Source organism: Hippoglossus stenolepis, chromosome 6, assembly GCF_022539355.2.
Source record: "Hippoglossus stenolepis isolate QCI-W04-F060 chromosome 6, HSTE1.2, whole genome shotgun sequence".
NCBI classification, from domain to species: Eukaryota; Metazoa; Chordata; class Actinopteri; order Pleuronectiformes; family Pleuronectidae; genus Hippoglossus; species Hippoglossus stenolepis.
In genome coordinates, this window is record NC_061488.1 from 14,583,167 (window position 1) to 14,602,154 (window position 18,988).

At 40.5% G+C, this 18,988-nt stretch overlaps 1 protein-coding gene across 3 annotated transcripts; it reads right to left on the reverse strand.

The window, feature by feature from the left end:
• Nucleotides 1-559: 559 nt before the first annotated feature.
• spsb1 (splA/ryanodine receptor domain and SOCS box containing 1) lies at nt 560-10,585 on the reverse strand. Of its 3 annotated transcripts, none has more exons than XM_035159665.2 (3): nt 10,418-10,585; nt 3,488-4,373; nt 560-2,034 (listed from the first exon to the last, which is right to left on the reverse strand). In XM_035159665.2, the coding sequence occupies exons 2-3, from the start codon at nt 4,179-4,181 to the stop codon at nt 1,907-1,909; spliced, it is 822 nt and encodes a 273-aa protein (XP_035015556.1). In that variant the 5' UTR covers nt 4,182-4,373; nt 10,418-10,585; the 3' UTR covers nt 560-1,906. The 3 variants fall into 3 exon arrangements, with proteins under 3 accessions (XP_035015556.1, XP_035015555.1, XP_035015554.1); XM_035159664.2 differs by having other exon boundaries at nt 3,488-4,369; nt 10,353-10,585; XM_035159663.2 differs by having other exon boundaries at nt 10,353-10,585.
• Between the last annotated feature and the right edge of the window lie 8,403 nt (nt 10,586-18,988).

Here is an 18,988-nt window from a genome sequence, read left to right on the forward strand (position 1 = left end):
ATAAAAATGGAAATACTGTTTGATTAATTTCCTGCTGTACAGAGGACAATATTAACAATTAAAGATTTAAATGCAATATGAACAGTATTAACCGATTTCTCATTTACGGAAGCACAACTCAAGTCACAGTAAACAATAAAAATGCTTTTCTCTCATTAGTGGAAACAGCATTTGACTTTTCATTTTCAAAAATTTGAGTTGCTCAACAGGACAACATTAAAATGCAGGAAGTGAAACAGTGACCCCCCCAGTCTATTGCATTTACATGGCAGCACACTGTTAAAAAATATATTCTGTCAATCCTCACATCAAGGTGTGTGTTCAGATAGGATGTCATTCATTCTCTGTGGGCGGGACACCATAAGCTACCAATCAGATCCTGAGTTTTGTGATCATTAATTCCTGATTAGCATCTACTCCTACGTGAATGATTGACAGACTGTATTTCCATTTGTCACCATAAGAGTGTGCTGACATGTAAATTTGCTGAATGTGCATTCCCAACAGTTCGAGGCCTGGTGATGTTTTTAGAACAGAGTCTTGTACAATGCACAGTATATAATTTGAAATAATCTTTAATAGATACTTACAAACAAATCTACAACAAGGAGTACAAATAAAATGGAATCTGCAAGCAAGGAAAAGTAAGGTGTGGCACAGTGTGTCCACGTCCAGCTGAGTGCTGAACGTGGACGTCTGTACATTAAAAAATACTAGAGTCAACAGGTCTATGATATGGCGTTTGACAATATGTTGGCAATCAGACCTTCACATTTGTGCAGCACTTTGTGGATTGTGTTTTCTGTCATTACGTTGCCTTAAATCTGAGGTTTGCTGATTCAGGCACAACGCTGTTCACCTACATAATCTGGCCCCCACCTCATCATAAAACACAAACACTACATCAATGGCTCTCAGCTATGTGACAGTGAGACCCGTGAGTAGCAGGTTTACATCACAACCAACCGTCCTGGTTTAATATGTGCAAACCAGTGAAATCTGCAGACGAGACTGGTCAAATAATTAAACACTGCACTCCTGAGCCTTGACAGCATGTGGGCGAAAATTACTGAACTACAAAAAGTAGAGTGACAGAAAAGATTAAAAAGACACTGATTGTATAAAGAACAAAAGAAATCCTGTAGATGCATGCTACAAATAATCACAGTGACATTTTTCTTCTTTTACAGTTTCTGCTGAGGATGTGGACTTCCATCCATATCGCATAGAGAACTGAGTGCAGTGAGTTGTGGAGCTGCTCTTCAGCTGCCCCAGTGCTTTCATCCACACTGCATTTCAGACTCACAATGGAGTGGTCAGCATCACTTTTTTTCATTTATTAGCTAATTAAAAAACACATTTTCTGAAAGCATTAGGGTTTCAAGTTATAATTCTCAAGTTCTTTGAGGATGCACAAGTTGACATGTGTATGTGCTGCCACCTTGTGGTCAGATACTGACAGAGCACTTTTGCACCAAGTTAAATTTCCATTACACACTTGTCTCAGCACAATAACATTTAAAATGTTTGAATCACAAAGCCTGGAGGTCGCAGCAGAGGTACTGACTACATATGCCACATCAAACTGGAGGAGGTACACCAATATGGTGACTGTCATTGCATCGCCTGGATCAGCATGTGCATAGTGCTCAGTGATTCCTGATTTTTATAAAGTTAAAGAATACAATTGCAAAGAGTCATAAAAACAGGATAAGAAACTGACAGAGAAGCAAACTTGTTGAGAGGTTTGAACAATCCTGTCAAACGGGTTCAACCCAAGAAGGATCCCAGAGAAACATGAGAAAGAGACAAGGGTGTGCTGTGCGCGTGTGTGTGTGTGTGTTTGTGTTTGTGTCTGTGTGTGTGTTTCTGTGTGTTTCTGTGTGTGATGTAACTGTAAGCGCCATCATTGGTAGAGCAGGTAGTTCTTGAGAGAAGCTGGCAGGGGCAGTCTATGGATTTCACTCAGACGGTCTCTTCCTAATGCCACCCTCACCGAACGCCTACACAGGTCCATGAGAGAGAGGGGTTCAGCTGAAAGGGAGACAAGAGGGGGAGAGGTGTAAGGAAGAGCAGGTTTATGTGTTTGCAGTTGTAGAATGAAGAGTGTACATGCTGCTGGCCTAAACTAACATCCGGAGAGGCTGTTTGTAATGTACTACATGTATTAATTATGGACATGTTACATTACAATAGGGCTGGGCGATAGATAATACAATTATTTCAAACTTTTACCTTGGTTAGGATTATTGAAACATCACTCTGTCAGTCAATTGAATAGTTAAAACCCTGCACTGCCTCATAATTAGCTGGTGACATCGATGATGTCGGATCATGAATCTGGATGATTCCGGTCACTTTAACCCTGATGTCCTGGATGTGTACATCACGTTATGATTTTGATAAGCACTTTATCATTTGTTTAATTTTACTTGATTTTTTTAAATCTGATGGATAAGTAGGGATGGGCATCTTAAAAATACCATGTGTGATATATATGAATACAGAGACACTATTTTTTAAATAAAATTAGTTTTACAAACCTTACATAACAAAAAAGGTCAACATTTTCACATACAAGTCTTGAAGAAACCATATGACCATTTTATGTCAAAATTAAATATGGAAATATATCTGATCAAAGACGGGGCAAACAAGATGAGCCACAGAGAAAATATACATTTTCACTTCGCCATATTCTTAAACTGCAGGACCTAAATTACATTTCAATACGCATTTTGTCAGAGGTAAGGATTTTTATATTGTAAAAGATCGGGGATTTCCCTGCTCCACATCAAACAATAAGAGCAACGTCATATCAAACTGAATTCTATGCATATTACTGCTTCTTTTTTAGACTTAACTAGGTCAAGGGATCTGAGCTGAACATAAAAATCTAATGAGCACAGAGCATTTGGGACATGAGGATACAACATGTTTTGATAAGCACCTATGTTTCTCCATTGTAAGCTCATGACTCTTTTACATGGAATAATTTGAATTAGTCCAATTGGAATCATTTTACATCTTTCTGGGGGAAAAACAAGCATGTTTTTCTGTACATAAAGTATTTTTTAAAGAGATAAATACTCCACCACAGCTCATTTTAAAATTGAGTACAGTACTCTTACTAAGAGCAGGACACCGTGATATTATTCTAACCTGACAAGTAGTGACTCAGAGATACAGTTAAATATTAATTTATATTATCTAGGTGACATAGCAAGAGTACAAATTAGTCATTTTATCACATGTTCTGCTTTATACAACAGCCATACGGATGCAACTAAACAATGCTGCTGTACAGTAACCCAGCTGTGATATCACTTTAGTGTGGCAAACCTTCAATGGTTACACCTTGGTTTATCGCATCAATAAAAGTATAAACTTAAGCAAAAGCTGTACACAAGACATCAAAACACTGTTGCTCATGAGAGGAACGAGTAAGTAAGAAAGATTTTAAAAAAGGTTAAAGATTTGTACTTACGATCAAGACCATTTATGTACCGGATTCGTATTTCACAGTGTCCCCACACGGCGCTCACCACCGGGTACAGCTTCCTGCCCTTAAGTCCTCTGAATGCTACTCCTAGATAATGTCCATCCACTATGTAACCCAGAGTTCCCTCGTCCATGTCCAAGACTACTAAGAGGGAGTCGGGTATTATGAAGGTGTCGTCTGGCTCAAGGAAGGCTGGGTATGTTTTCCCTGGTTGGTTCTTGCCATCATGGGAGAGTTTACTCCTGCACAGGTCCCAGCCCCACGACTCCGCATTGCTTCCTACTAACGCTGTGTAGCCTACGGAATGTAGCGGGGCGTCACTTGTAGCCACTCCGACCACGGCATGCGTCCCACGCTGACGCATGGCCCAGCTTATCTCCCACACGTGCAAACCCCTTGTGTAGCCGATATGGCCCCTGATGGCGTCTGTGCTCTGCGCCACGGGGTGCCTGTGGAACACCAGCTTGTTGTCATCCTTGACAAAGATGTTGAGGGAACGGTCGTCGTTGTTCCACGAGTGCTGGACCTGCACGTCCAGGCCAGCAGGCGGCATGTCCAGCAGCAGATCGAGTCGAGACGGCTTGGTGTGACTCAGGGCCTGTAGCTCCAGCTTCAGGGGACTGAACGCCGGATCTCGCATATCAATGGTTTTGATGCCACCAGGGACTTTTTGCCCCATGCTCGGGGTCGTTACAGCAGCTCCTTCCCCCTCCGCCCCCTCCTCCTACTCCCCCCTCCTCAAAGACTAATGGGGGGAGTATTCAGCCTCAGACCCCGCTCCTCCACTGTGCTCCTGCAACCTCAGAAACAGTGCTCCTCTGCCACTAGATGCAGACAGCAGTTGTCAGCCCAGGTGTTGTTTGAAGACTACCTAGAGAAATAAGGAGGTTAAAGGAGAAAAGGACAAACAAGTTTATCGATGGCTAATCTAGATCCTAAAAAACAAGTTAAAAACATGGCACATTGTGAGGGTGTTCTTATCACGCCATCGTGCCCTTAGAAAACAAAATGGTACATCTGCTCGAATAATATTATAAAGCATTTGTTGTAAATGTTACAGTTCTTGTTTACATTTAACTGGAAATTCACACAAACTTTTAACTCAATTCACATGGTAACGAGTGGACAACTGATATTAGCTGTTGAGCTGTCTCAAAAGTGTCTTTGTTATCATGTGAAGCCTTGTGTGTGACAACATAAGGAAAGCAGTGTCCCATGACCTGAGAAATCTAAGATGTAAAGCTAAATACCGATTTACAAAGATAACATTAAACAGGAAGCATGCATCTGCTGACCATATCCCTATTTCTCACATCCTTAGTAAATATAGTAAAGATGTCGCTGGTGTATTATAAAGGAGGAGCAGTCAGAGATTACATTAAGACTTTATGGCGTTGTTTTTCCTCCCTTCCACTTCATTGTAATGTTGAGTTAGCCTAGACAGACAAGACCAACAAGTTTCTGCCACTGAACAAATCAGAAATGTATTATGAAAGGAATATGTATGATGGATTGGACTATTTACAGTGATTAGACTGGCCTAGTTAGGTTGTCAGATTGAAAAGCTGCAGTTCAACATTTTATAACTGACTTGTATTAGCTGCTGTGTACAAACAGTCATTGTAACCTCACGGCTAAATAGGGTTGGGCAGTGTGACGATGAGATGATGGAAAACTGTCAACTGTGGCACATTTTGTCATTCATGCCATGGTACCTATCAATTACATGAGTCTGGTTATATGAGTCACTTGTAGGCAATATTGCAAATCAACACTGCTTTGTGCCAAAAAGACTTTTTGGGTTCGTCTTCACAAATTTTGAGGTTATTCTAGATGCTTGACCTTTTCAGCACCTAACTTTCTTGATAGTGCATAAGTATAATTCAGGTATGTTATTTTGGGGCATTATGCCTTTGTTTATGGATCAAATAAGATCAAAATGTATTTGTTTTTCTTCTTCCTCTGTCCTATCAAAAGTTTCTCAAATCAACCCTCCACAAAGTGTAGTATATCAAATCATTGCATGTACCTCAACAGGATTATTTCCCACTCATATTCCCCGCACTGACTTTTAAATTTAACAATTAAAGAACACTGCAAACACATCATATACTAGTTGAATTGGACTTGTAGTAAATAAAACAGACGTACAACGAGGACACATTTTGAAATAAACTTCAGTGCGTCAAAGCATGTTTAGATTCAATCGGTTTTTGATAATTAATTGTTGAGGGTTAAGGGCAGATGATGTCACACCTTGTTAAAGCCCTATGAGACAAATTGTGATTCGTGAATATGGGCTATACAAATAAAATTTGATTGATTGATGATTAATTTGATGGATTAGAATTTCACAGATTCACTTTAAGACACCATATAATAAAATCAAATCATTTAAATTAGTATTTGAACAATTTTGAACTGTGTGGTCCCCATCAAGACAACAACTGTAGAGCTACAAAGGTCCATAAGAATGTCAGTGATAAAAGGAAATTCCTTTTCATATGAATCTTAATGTGCCTGATCCATAGATCATTATTCTATCTTGATCAAGTTCAGCTTATAAAAAAAAAAAAACCACTCAGATCTATTATGTGCTCCTTTTGCTATGTGACCCACTTAGGATTTTGCCAAACAACATGAAAACATCGAAACCTTATTTGATTAGCTGTTCTCAATTTTGCGCATTACTTCTCCAGCTTATCTTGACAAATAAGTCGCATCAATGTAAACATCTGTGATGCCATGCTGTTGCCAATTTTGACCACTTATCAACAGCTATTATACAAAGTGTTTGACGTCCTGACAGAGAGGACAACTTCTGTGGCTCTAAAAAGGTGATAAAAAGTGATAAATTCAGGTGAAAAATATCATGATACAAAAAAAAAAAAACCTACCATATTCGGTTCTATAGCATTATTATTAATAGGTTTCAGTAAAAAAGGTTTATGAAAAGCAGTATCATACAACAACAAAAAAGTATATCCCTGATCCTCAATGGGCTGAAACGTTACTCAGCTATTCTCAAAGTGAAATATTCCCACAAACTCCAAAAATAGAAAAAACGAGGGGAAAAACTCCAGCCATTTCCTATTATTTGGTTGTCTAGTCAGAGAGCAACAGGAAAAGCAGTAATAAAATGTCTGGCTTAAAAAGAAAATAAAAGGACATTCTGTTGTGTTTTGGGACACAGACCTTTTGAGGCGGAAACAGTTCCAAGAATGCAGAAACTTGATAATAAAAGCCTAATGACTACCTGCTGTTCTTTACTTCCCCAACTCTATTACATTAGCCCAGAGTTGTGCAGTTGAAACAATAAAAAGGCAAATGAATTCCTGTGGGACTACAAGGACTATCTTTTATAGTTAAATCCCCATTTGGCCTGCAACCCTAAACTCCACATTAAGGATCAATATGCCAAAGACAAGATGGGACTTTTTGTGGGTGCAGGTGAGACCTCTGCTACTCTTTGGTCTTCATAGTTCAGCCTGTGTTGCAGTGAGGCTGTGGAGAGCATTGTGTAATGTGGAAAACTGTGCTTCTGGGAAGGCCACTCTAATTGAATTGTAGACAAGAGTTCATTGAGAAGTGCTTTGGCTCTTCTTCTAATGCAAGTAAACAACCATTTAAATGGGTCATGTCTCTCCAGTGATTTGAAAACAGGAGGGAAGAAAAAGCAAGAGGCGGCTGGCCAGCATCTGAATGTAAACATCTCTCTTTCAATGCCTGTCCAGCATTCAGGGAGAGTGAAACATGTTAATTTGCACACTCTTAGAGCCAGCAGTTTACCATTCCCTCTCCCTGTGGCAAAGGGCCACCTTATAAACATACACAACATGCCCAAGTAAATAAAAACTTAAAGAGCAAAAACATTTCACCACCTTGAATTTACTTTGTACTCCTTGTAAATATGTTCTCAATAAACTTTCCTAAAAACTTGCTATGTTTCACAAGTCATTAACTTTAAACCATTTATGCTACATAATTGAAAATTTCATGGATACTTTACACAATTAGATGTCAAATTTCTAAAATTGTTGACACATCTTGAGCAAAGTGCTTTCTTGGTTAAACTCCTATCCCACCAGGCGTTCCTTTAAAGCATCATTAAAATGTCTTTTCCACCATCCAATCCCTACAGGAGTTCCCCCAAGGCTAGATGCTGGGGCCCTTTCGGCTGCAATAAACACTACTGTCTTGGGTCAAATTACCTGCTCACATGGCTTTGCATATTAATGCCACACAGATCACATCCAACTATTCCTGACATTAGCTCCAAATGGCCCCATCTGTCCATAGACAAATCTTAGCTCATCGCTCAGACACATCCACATGGATGAGGGAATGTCACCTTCAACTAAACCCTTAAGACTGAACCCTTAGTCGTCTAGGCCAACCAATCTCTCATTCATTATAATTACATCAAAACTGCCTCATCATCTCTCTCATATTGAGAGAAATGTGGAGGTCAGGACTAGGTATCCCTGTCTGATTATGTTGCCTCTACCAGTGGTGCTAATTTGCACTTAACATAAAAGAACCATCAGTCCTTACATGACTCTTGTTACTTGTCATGGCTTCAACTACTGCAATACCTGCCTAGCAGGCCTTTCTTCTTGCAGAGTGAAACTCTTATGTCACTCTGTTGCTCATCAACCTCCCCTGGCAATCCATGGCCCCCAAAATCAAGTCAGTAGTGTTGCATACAGACCAACCTTTGGGTCTGCACCGGTTTACTTGAACTAAGTCTTATGGGCTTACGCTCCTTCTCAGCCAATCAACTCCTCCCGAGATCATCGTCTGGCATTGCGTTCTCTTGCTTTGTACATCCTAACAGCACAGAACAATCACTACATATCTCTAGCAAATAGAAAGAATAGTTCAAAATTAATTGAGCGTTGCAATTTTTATCAACACTTTTTTTTTTTACTAAAGGCAACAGACGTTTTAAAAGTCTCCATTATCTTAGAAATTCACAAAAATATAACACCAGAAAACTGCACACAAGTTGTTGGGTACAGTGATATTATTTACATGAAGTAAGAAGCAAATCCAAAATGGTCGGTTTGGACTTTTGCCCAAATAACATAATAAAAAATGTCTTCTCTCATTTACCTTGGACATCAAAACAAACATATCCATTAGTTGAATAAAAAGGTGGCTTGTTGAAGAATATATACTGAGCTGGGTTCCTGGAATTGGCTGTTTGGAGGTCCTGGGCCCCTGGGTTGGTTTGGAGCTGATTAAAATGCAAGAGGAAGGGCTCACTGAATTTGCCGAGCCAAGGAAACACTTGGTCTCTATTGTAAGGCACAATTTAGACCAGGCCCACCTGAACCTAAATCATAGCATTTTTGTTGGCCTGTCGAGTACATAAAGCTCAAGATTTACCAAAAACAAAGTCATGTGCTGTATGGATACAATTCGTGAATGCGCTATGTATTCAAAAGGTGGCTGAAGATAATGCTGTTTATCACTTCTCTACAACTATTCCTTTGATGAAGTTCAAACTGAAAAATGTTTTAGCTTTGAAGAAAGTTTAGAACTTTTTGTTTATGCATTCAGATGACCTGGTCTTTTGTGCAACCTTGTTCCGGTTTATTAGGCACTTCGCTAAAACTAATGCAGTCTCATGTAATTGACATCAAGTTCAGGTTTTGTAGTTTCCGCTTCATCATTCCAGGGTTGTGGTTTGGGATACTGTCGAACTGAAATGTGACAGACTGAGGTGTGGATCTAGTAGGTGTGGGGGAAAAACAACAATACAGAGTGGCCCTTATCAATATGCTAGTGCTAAATAGAAATATAGTTTTATATATATTGTGAACTTTTGCCTATGGCTATTTTGCACTGGAACGATGGCGCATGTGGACACTGACAAGTTACAGTTTGTTTGTTTAAGACTAAAGTTTGTGTCAAACTGTGAAACTGAAACCAAATTGCAGTGAATACACAAGTCCTGCACTTTACCTTAGAAAGACATCATGATGTATCATTATATGACTGCATTGCAACATGTCCGACTATCGCAGAATCGCTGCATCATGATATTGTTGTTATTGTGGACCATGCACAGCTAATCGTATCGAATAGGGAGTTACCCTGCCTCTCTGTTCCTTGTATCTGGGATTTGTTTCACCCTCACTGACATGAATTGGGTAGACCCCATGTTAATACCTCTCAGGTCACCTCTCCTTTTTAAATCAGTGAGGACAGACTCGTATCCAAAGCACATCTCAGGAAAGTCTTTAACTTCAGCCACTAGAAAGCTCATGATGTTGAATCAACAGTTTAAAAAGGAAAAATAAACTTATTGTTATCATTTCACGATAAGGTTTAGGTTCTTTTAAAGAGTGAGTGGTGAAGTTAAACCTGATAAAGTGGCACCCCAGTGTTTGGAGGCCTTTCTGTAGAGTTAACCCATGATAGCTTGTCATGCTAGCTAATGTAGAAGCAGCCTAATCTTCCAATAAGCTGTCGCGGACCAGGCTCGAGGAAGGTCCACGCGAGACAAACACACCGGAACACAGCTCGTGTGTGTGGAACGTTCTCTTTAGAACGTTGTCTGTGTTCACCTGGAGGAAGCTCGTCTGTTACACGAGCACGAAACGTACCTGATAGCATCAACAGCGGCAGACTAGCGTGGCTAGTGCTAGCGAATGGGGCGAAGACGAAACAACTCCGTTCGTCCACTTGTTAAAAGGGAACGTGTGTGAAGTGGCCGCTCGTTCAGACGTGTTGTGTTCGGTGTGGAACATGTAAATGTGTTGTTAGGAGGAAACCGAAACAAGCTCCTCTGTGGAGACCACAAGATCAGGAAGAGAGGAGGAACAGAGGAGGAGGAACAGACCTTAATGGAGGCAGAGGAACAGAGGAGGAGATGTCACCGGCTCCGGCTTCACACTCTGCACTTACTCCATCGTAGTTTCCTGCTTCCTTGTCGCCCGAGCTTGAGCCATTCCAGGCTGGACATGGATTGTGTGAAATGATGATGGCTGCTCTCTAACATCCCTCACGTCACGTGGTAAAATGCTCCCAGCTGCTCGGCGAGATTAGGACCTCCCCCCCCCTACCGACTGTCAGCGAAGACTGTGAAGTTGGTCTCACGTTGGGAGTGCAGTTGATGCGGTTGTTTTGAGCTCAAATCAAACTGCACTGATTTATTCATGAGGCATCACACAAGAGGGACGATGCACATGCTGGAATCAAAACATCAAAGTAGCACAGGAGTTTATACTCTGGCCCTGAAGTGCAAATCACAACCACACATGGGGAAACACAACAAATAAGTCTACTTGCTGTTGTGTTATTTGATTTGTTGTGTTTTCTTATTTCCTGTGCTGTTGTTTTTCATTTTTTGTTTTGTTTTGTTGTTGTGTTTTTTGATTTGCTGTTGTGTAATGTGATTTGTGTTTGGTGAATCGCTGTTGTGTATATTTTAATCGCTGTGTTTGGTGAATTGCTGTTTGTTTTCCTATTTGTTGTGTGATTTGCATTTCAGTGCCACCATATAATCCACCACTCCAAGTTACTTCAGTAATCCATTATCAACAAAGAGAAAATAAATTGTCCATTATTTTAATAATCAATAATGATTAAGTTCATTATATATTTAAGAATACCAAATACTTTACTTTACTTAAATACTATTTTGTCTCAATTCTCTGAATATCTTTAGCTTTTTGGACCATTACTCGTTTTGAACACATCACTTGGGACTCTGAAAAACTGTTATTTCCTTTTAGTCCAAAATACGAAATAAATAACAATAACAAGACATAATCAAAGCATTAAGTCATAATAATAATAATTGTTAGTTGCTTCCCTACAATAAAAACAACAAATTTTGCTTTTACTTTTGTTTTGTTTTTGTTTAGCTATTAAAACCCTTGTGACAAATAGTTGGTTTTAACAACAACAATAATAATGATAATAATGATGGACTTTACGGTCTATAATCAAAAGTAAAGTATACTTGTTATGAAATCAAGTCAGACAGTACAAATACTTTCATGTTGACAGAAAATATTTAATAAAAATTACAGAAATTGTCACCGTACTTTTTTGTTCACTCAAATTAGAGGAGGAAACATGAAACATGTGGCTTCACAGCTGTAATTCATGGTCAAAAGAAGCTGTGCAATTTCAAATGTGTTTGTAGGTGCTTAAAAATATCCAATAAATATTGAAATAACACATAATTCTTTTAAATTGATTGAAAATCACACACACACACACACAGTCTTGATATTACAAAAATAAAAACAAAGATTAGAACAAATAAGAATGTTAACTGAAGTAAACTAAACGTCCCATGCTGCAGCTGCTCTCCAATATAAAACTAACTTCAGTCCATCACCATGACTGGATCTTTTAATGTGAAACATCATCTGCAGACACTGCACTACACACTACACTGGGCTCACATGCTGTACAAGCCAGGTAGGACACCACAAAACCCCGGTTCAGTCACACCTTTGTTAGTTCTACACTAAAGCATGAAGTTACAAACTGATTAGCTGTGACCTATAAGAAGCTGTTCTGGGTTTATACCTTGTCTGTTAGTCTATGGTGGGTTTACATTCACCAGGAGTGCTCGGTATCTATTCCACAGCTGTTCCAATACAGAGGAGGATATTTGTGTGTTGCTGCGTACTTATATCCCCCTAGCCTGTTTTCTCTGAAAGCATTATGTTATTATGGTCTGCCCTAATGGTACACATGTGATGTGGGATGGATAGAGGAGCCATAATTGATCATTCACACTCTATTCTGTCACATACACGTAACAACTATCCCAAAGGCAGGAAGTAGAAGGAGTGCGGCATCATCGACAGCACCAGATAACCACGATTGCTCACACACGGAAACAATGGTGCACACTGTTGCTCAACTTGACCTTCAGGCCATGTAGTCCTGCACTGACGCGGTCTACACACAGAAGTCAAGGGGAGATGTTCGACTTCAGAATCATACTCCACTGGCTGTCATGGGGAATGTCGAGTACGGTGACTGAGGATTTGGACAGACAGGGTAAACGCGCCCTGCGCATGACCTTCATGTGTCATACAGCTGATGCAGTCACTTCCGATCTTTCCAAAAAACATGTTAAGTAACAGGAGTTCCATTGCAACAGTAAGGTCCATTCATCAACACAATGGAAACAAGCACAGTCTTGTTTTTGTCATTGTAGTGGCTCTAAGCACCCTCTTTGCTTCATTTTCACTGTACCAGACTGTGAAAGCTTGCTCAGAAATTCATCCAGATCTGTGTCAAGCCTTGTGTGAATCAGAGCAAACACATGCACCATACTTCACCTGGGTGTTCGAGAAAACTAGGGCTCTGTCGCCATCTAGTGGTTTTCCCTGGAATAGGCCCATCCTACTGTGAGGTTAAGACTCACACTCAGTCTGAATAGAATTAAATCAATTCATTATAGTAGAATAACATTTCATTCCTTGCAGAGTCACACGATACACAAGCTGCACATGGTGCCACTTTGTGCTGAATGCTGGAAAGATGTGTGGTTCAATGTTCAGTGAACGTCCTCCTCTTCTTCATTCCCTCTTCATCACATATATGCATATTTTCACATTGGGCCCCTTGATTTCTCTGTGACGAGGACTTGAATTAATAGGACTTTTAAAATGACCTTAATTGTCCAATGTTTGATGCATCTGAAGGAAATGTGGCTCATTTTACATGCCTGCTGGGGGGGGAACATAGCTCTGGCGACTTGAATTACCTCCCCCTCAGCTCATCTCCCAGTGAAAATACCATTTTCCCATGCAGTGATGGTGCAAAGTGCTGAGCTTGGTGATATCTCAGGGCCCCTTCCACGGTGGAGGAGGGGAGTGCAGACATGCTTACTGCCTCCCTTTTAGAAACCCTCATTTCAGCAGGATCGATAGTGCGTCCCACTCCACGGCTGGCAGAGTGCGCTGCCTCTATAAGGGGAGTAGTGGGTGGTGGTGGGTATGTGTGGACAGCTGCACCAAGGCAAGTCCGAGCAGCACACGCAGCCAAGGTGAATGATCGCATGCTGCGTCAGACACTCAGCTCTTCACTTGCTCCGAGATGCAGTTTCTGAGCTGGGCCAGTGGGTGGATGCTGTGTCCTCAAGTGCTGGATGCAGGCTGCACAAAGCCGGTGAACTAGTTCAGCAGGCAGGGTACTTCATGTTCTGAGTTCGTTTTCTCTCTGAACTCACTCACAAACGGGCCGTGAGACGAGGAAAGATCTGCAGCTGAAGCACAAACCCCCCCTGATGCTCTTTAAAAAAAAAAAACTCGTCCTGCACCTCTTTGACAGTATTGGAGGTTGAACACTCAAATAGATTCATGCTGTAGGTGAGGAGACATCTCGTGTTTCAGATGGCTTGCAATATTAGACCTGCACAGTCCGGCTACGTACAGCAGAAATCCTTAGACAGCAATAAAAATCATCTTTGGAAATTCATTCACTGTGCGAATGCTGACCTACTGCTTAGTTATTTTTGATAACATGGTGCTTGCGTGTTGTTCAAGAAACCCAGTGAGAAAATGTTTAACACCGTTATTTTCAATTTACCATCAGAACCCTTGTTAATAACATATAATGCTTTAACCACTATTACTTAATAATGTATAAACTATTTTCTCATTTAATCAATTGTTTTAAAAAATGTGTAAAATGCCATAAGATTATAAATCAAGCCTGTCACAGTTTCCCAAGATCAAAGGTGTAAACTTCTTCTTCTGTTAAATCTGAATAATATCAATTCAAAATGATACAAAACAGATAAAAGCAGCAAATCCTCATATTTTATATAAAGTCTTTGGCTTTTTTACGACAAGTGACTTACGTTGCTGATTATCAAAATCCTTTGTGCCTCTTTTTTTCCGTAAAACAGACTAATCAGCTAAACGCTCTATTTGCAAGTGAATTGATTTGCAGTTAAGACAAAGGTAAAGATAATTTACATTATTTCAAAAATAAATGCTGAAACATTACATCATGAATTATTGCATTAATTAAAATATGATAACAATATTTTTATTTGAGCAGCTTAGTATAAATGAAAACTGAAGATCAACATTGCTTTTATTTAGCAAGAAATGAACACATTCAATCACTCACCTCTCTGTGTGTGCGTGCGTCAGCAGGCATGTATTTAGCGTGTGCTGTGCTCGTGTGACTTTGAGAAGAGCGTGTGTGTGCTGGTTCACAGTCAGGAGAGGAGCTGCACCACTGCGGGACAGAGGGATGTGGATGGGACAGGATGTGTGCTGCAGTGTACGAGCATCCCCTCTGCTCAGATTGCTGAACATTTGTCAAGTCGCCTGCAGACTTGAATGGTGCATTGCTGCTAAAACACAGTGAGGCATTCGGCGGCGGCACGGCTCACCTCCAGGGAAGGGTCCCAGGTGGGTGAGATCCTCCTCGGATGATCCAAAGATTAGAAGGTCTTTTCCTGGAGAAAAGCCGCTCAGCGCATACCAGAGGATCACAGTGAAGACACATTTATATCGTTCTTACAGGCATTTGTATACCTTTGTTTTTACCGTAAACAAAAAGGAGCAGTGTGTGTGTGTGTGTTGTATTCATCAAATCCACCATAAAACCACAGAATATGTCACGGTGAGTTTCTGCTACTTGCAGTTTGCTTTCAGAAATCGACCAACGTGTCTAAGGTGCAGCATCATTTGAGTACAGGACAATAGAAATTATAGAACTATTGACTTTATTGTCATAAGCTGGGTTTCCTCTGCCCCCTCACATGAGCTGCACTGAGATGGCCTGGTTATGCTGGTGGACGGGGCAGCAGACGGGCAGAGGCACAGAGCTCATCCTGAGGGTCACAGCCAGAGACAGAGTCAGGAGGTGACCGGCACGTCTGTGGTTAGAGGATATGGGCCATTCTCAAGTCACAGAGACCGTCGGAGAGCATCCAGGAAACAAGCCGGTCCTTCTGATCCATCGCTGTTGTTTGTTAAATGGCGGACACCGTCTCTCACATGGTTTTTGCCTCTACCAGACAAGTGTGGGTCCACAGGCTCAGCATGGTAAAATTAGTTTGCATTCATTATGCCTATAAGGATGCACCAATCCCACTTTTTCCTTTACCAAGATCATTCTACATTTTAACTCCAGGTTAGTAGCGATGCAGAATACCTGTCTCACACTAGAGCTAGGACGTCATTCAAATCATCTTTACATCATTTAAGGAATTGCAGTGGAATTAAAACTGAGTTTGATGTTCCTCTGTGACTGAATGTACCTGATAGCAGAGACACTGTAGTGGTCAGAATGTGCTTAAAAGGATCAGTGTGTCGGATTCAGGGGACTCTAACTGCTGGAAATTTATTATTATTCATAATTATGTTTTCTTTTATTGCAGAATCACCTGAAATTATGAGTCATTGTGTTTTCATTACGTTACATCACTTGTATTTCCTGTATATTTGGAGGCCGTGTTGCACCTCCATGTTTCTACAGTAGACCAGGGCGGATAGACCAAGCAGCGATGGGCTTCTGCTCTTTCAATCAAGCATCTAAAGCTACTTGCTGCCACTAAATTCTCCACGCTGCTCCTTTAATAAGCTCAAAGTTCAGCGCTGATATCAATCCAGTATTTCAGATGGGTGCATCTCTTATCGTGGGCAAATTATATGTGAAGGAACCATCTGCAAATATACTGTATTGGCTCTGATATCAAATCGCAACGTCAGTGAGTGACAACACAGTTCACGTTTTCAAGCACCAACACACTGAAAAGCATGTCATGTGTTTAAGTTTAAATAACATTAAATGGTAATCCATGAATCTTATTGTCAATAAATTCCACGGAACTTACCGAAACTAACACTGAATTGATTTGTCTTTGAGTATCGTCTTGTATCCATGTGATAAACACTAGTGTCCAAAAGTCAGTGATCAGTCACAGCATTATCATTTAAGATAACATGATAGTAATGCGCTCTAATAAAAGTAATATTTGTTACTAAAATAACAAATATAAAAACTTATTGTTATATTCTTTTACATATACTGGCCCAAAACCCTACAGTTTGCATCTTTAATTGTTTTCTAATACACGTTATGCCTTCATTCTTCCAGGCTACTTATAATCGGTTCTTTTAATTTATGACCCTGTCATCATGCAGCAAGCATCTCAGAGTGTCTGTCCTGGAGCATGTGTCAGGAATCACCCGGGAGCTGCTGCTGCTGCTGCGGCTGCTGAAATGCGTCACAGGCAGATATACAGACAACAACCGGCTTTTCAGGAAGAACCTATACGTTAACTATCTTTGTCCCAGTGCGCTTCACCTGTTTTTTGACAGTAACAAATAGCAGCGGTGAATGTAGGCCAGGAGTCAACGCACATCTCCGGATGACACAAGTTGTTGTGGAGGATATATATGCAACGCTCCTCCAAGAACCTGGAATGCAGAACACAATGCAGCACGGGGGGGAAAGGACCAAAATAAAAAAAAGTGGCTCACCAGCTCTGCAGAAGAAAACAGCTCACAAATAACACCAGAAACTATATTCAGTCGAGTTGAGTTTGCTCTGTCAACCTATATTCACTTTTTCTATAAAACACAAGGTTGTTTTCTGCCTTAACACCTCACAGATATCAACACTATATCGTGGCAGCTCCCTGTAATGGATATTTTTCATTAAAAAGAGTGAGTGATTTTACTTTTCAGGGTAACGTGGCCATTGTCTTGAACTTTCATTGAGTAAAGACTTACAAAACTTAATATTTACAGGTTTAATGTAGCTGCTTTACAGCTTAATGGGCATCAACATACTACTGCCACCAGATAAGACACACATCACATCTCTATACGAGGAATGTCATACTCTACATGCCCTCAACTGCAGTCATCTTACAAGCACAAAATACTGAAAAGAAAAATACCTACAGACCTTTTTTAAAGTGTGAATCTTAGAATATCACATACAGATGCTTGACATTGATATTATGAGTCTGTAATCAAGACTTCCTCCAGCTTCCTGCGTCTCCCCCAGTTAAGGCTGATCTGTGTGTTATGCTCTGCTCCGACACGACTGTAGAGAGCAGAGCGACTGCTGCCGCCGACACTGACAGCTGACAGAGCCGCGGCCCGCTCCCCACAACAGAGCAGCCAGCTGTCAGAAGTTCAGCTAGCTCACCATCACCTCACTCCATCACATCGTACTCCCTCTCATACTGACGGAGGAACTGGTGACTCCTCGCACTCACTCATGCTTTTCATACCCAGCTCTGCCTTTCAGAACAGGAGCTTTAATGTCACGGTGTGTAATGTTGCGAGTGATTCTTTGGTTTAAAAAGGAAACAGAAAAGGATTTCCTCGTCAGTGGAATAAAAAGAAATCAGAACCATTTCATCTGCCGTGAATTGGAAATATGAGTGAGCGTTTGTGCTTCTGTGCTGCTTTCAGTCACACAACCGCACAACCCCATTTGACCTGCTTTGTAGGTGACAGTGTCTTTTTCACTCCACTTGGCCTTGGGAGGAATCTGCCCAGGTTTGCAAAATGAGGTCAGCGAAGAAGCCTTGGTGCAGTGAAATCAACCACACACACCTTTTCACTAAGTCAGGATCTCGCAATTCAGGCGACCTCGACACCAGGTTGACTGAACTGAGCTCAGAGAGAAAGGTTTGTGTGAGGCTCGCCTTAATTAAGTCATTCGTATGGAAGCCTATTTCTGCCAGTGAAAAAAAAAATTCTGACATAGTAAAGTGAAATCATGACATATAAAGTCGTATTTTGAGTTACTAAGTAATTATTTTAAGTGGGTAAGTCAGTATTTTGAGATACCAATTGATTCTTTTGAGACGCTAACTCATTACTTGAGATACTAAGTCATTAATTGGAGATACTAAGTCATCCTTTTGAAATACTAAGTCAATATATTCAGATATCAAGTCACTACATTGAGATAGAAAATGTTATGTTGAGTAAGAAAGTCATTATTTTGAATGACTAAGTTGTTTATTTGAATAAGTAAGTTGTTATTTTGAGATACTAAGACATTATTTTGAGAAAATTTCTCATTATAATGACTTATAGGATTTATCTTTTTAACAAAGTGGCATAAATGGGCTTCCATACAGTTGTGACGCTATTTTTCATTGGCAATGTCAGGTTTCCCCAGAGACTGCAACTCATAACCACCTAATCACTTATGCTCATTAAAATCTCTGTTTTAACATCCCTTCCGATTTTCAGAAATAAATTGTGCGATGCTGTAAACCCAAAAGAGACGACGTCTTCACAGCACCGACAGTTTCAAAAGGCCCGTGAGTCGGTCGTCAGTCAAGACGCTTCTGGTTGATCGGGGACGTCTGAGAGTTCGTCTGAATTGATGTGTAAACCAAGCAAGATGCTGAGCATGTGAATCAATGTGTCTATTATCTTTTCTGCACAGATCAATGGAAGCAGACGAATGGGCTGTGAATGGCAAAAAAAGACGACATGCAAACTCACCTGCCAA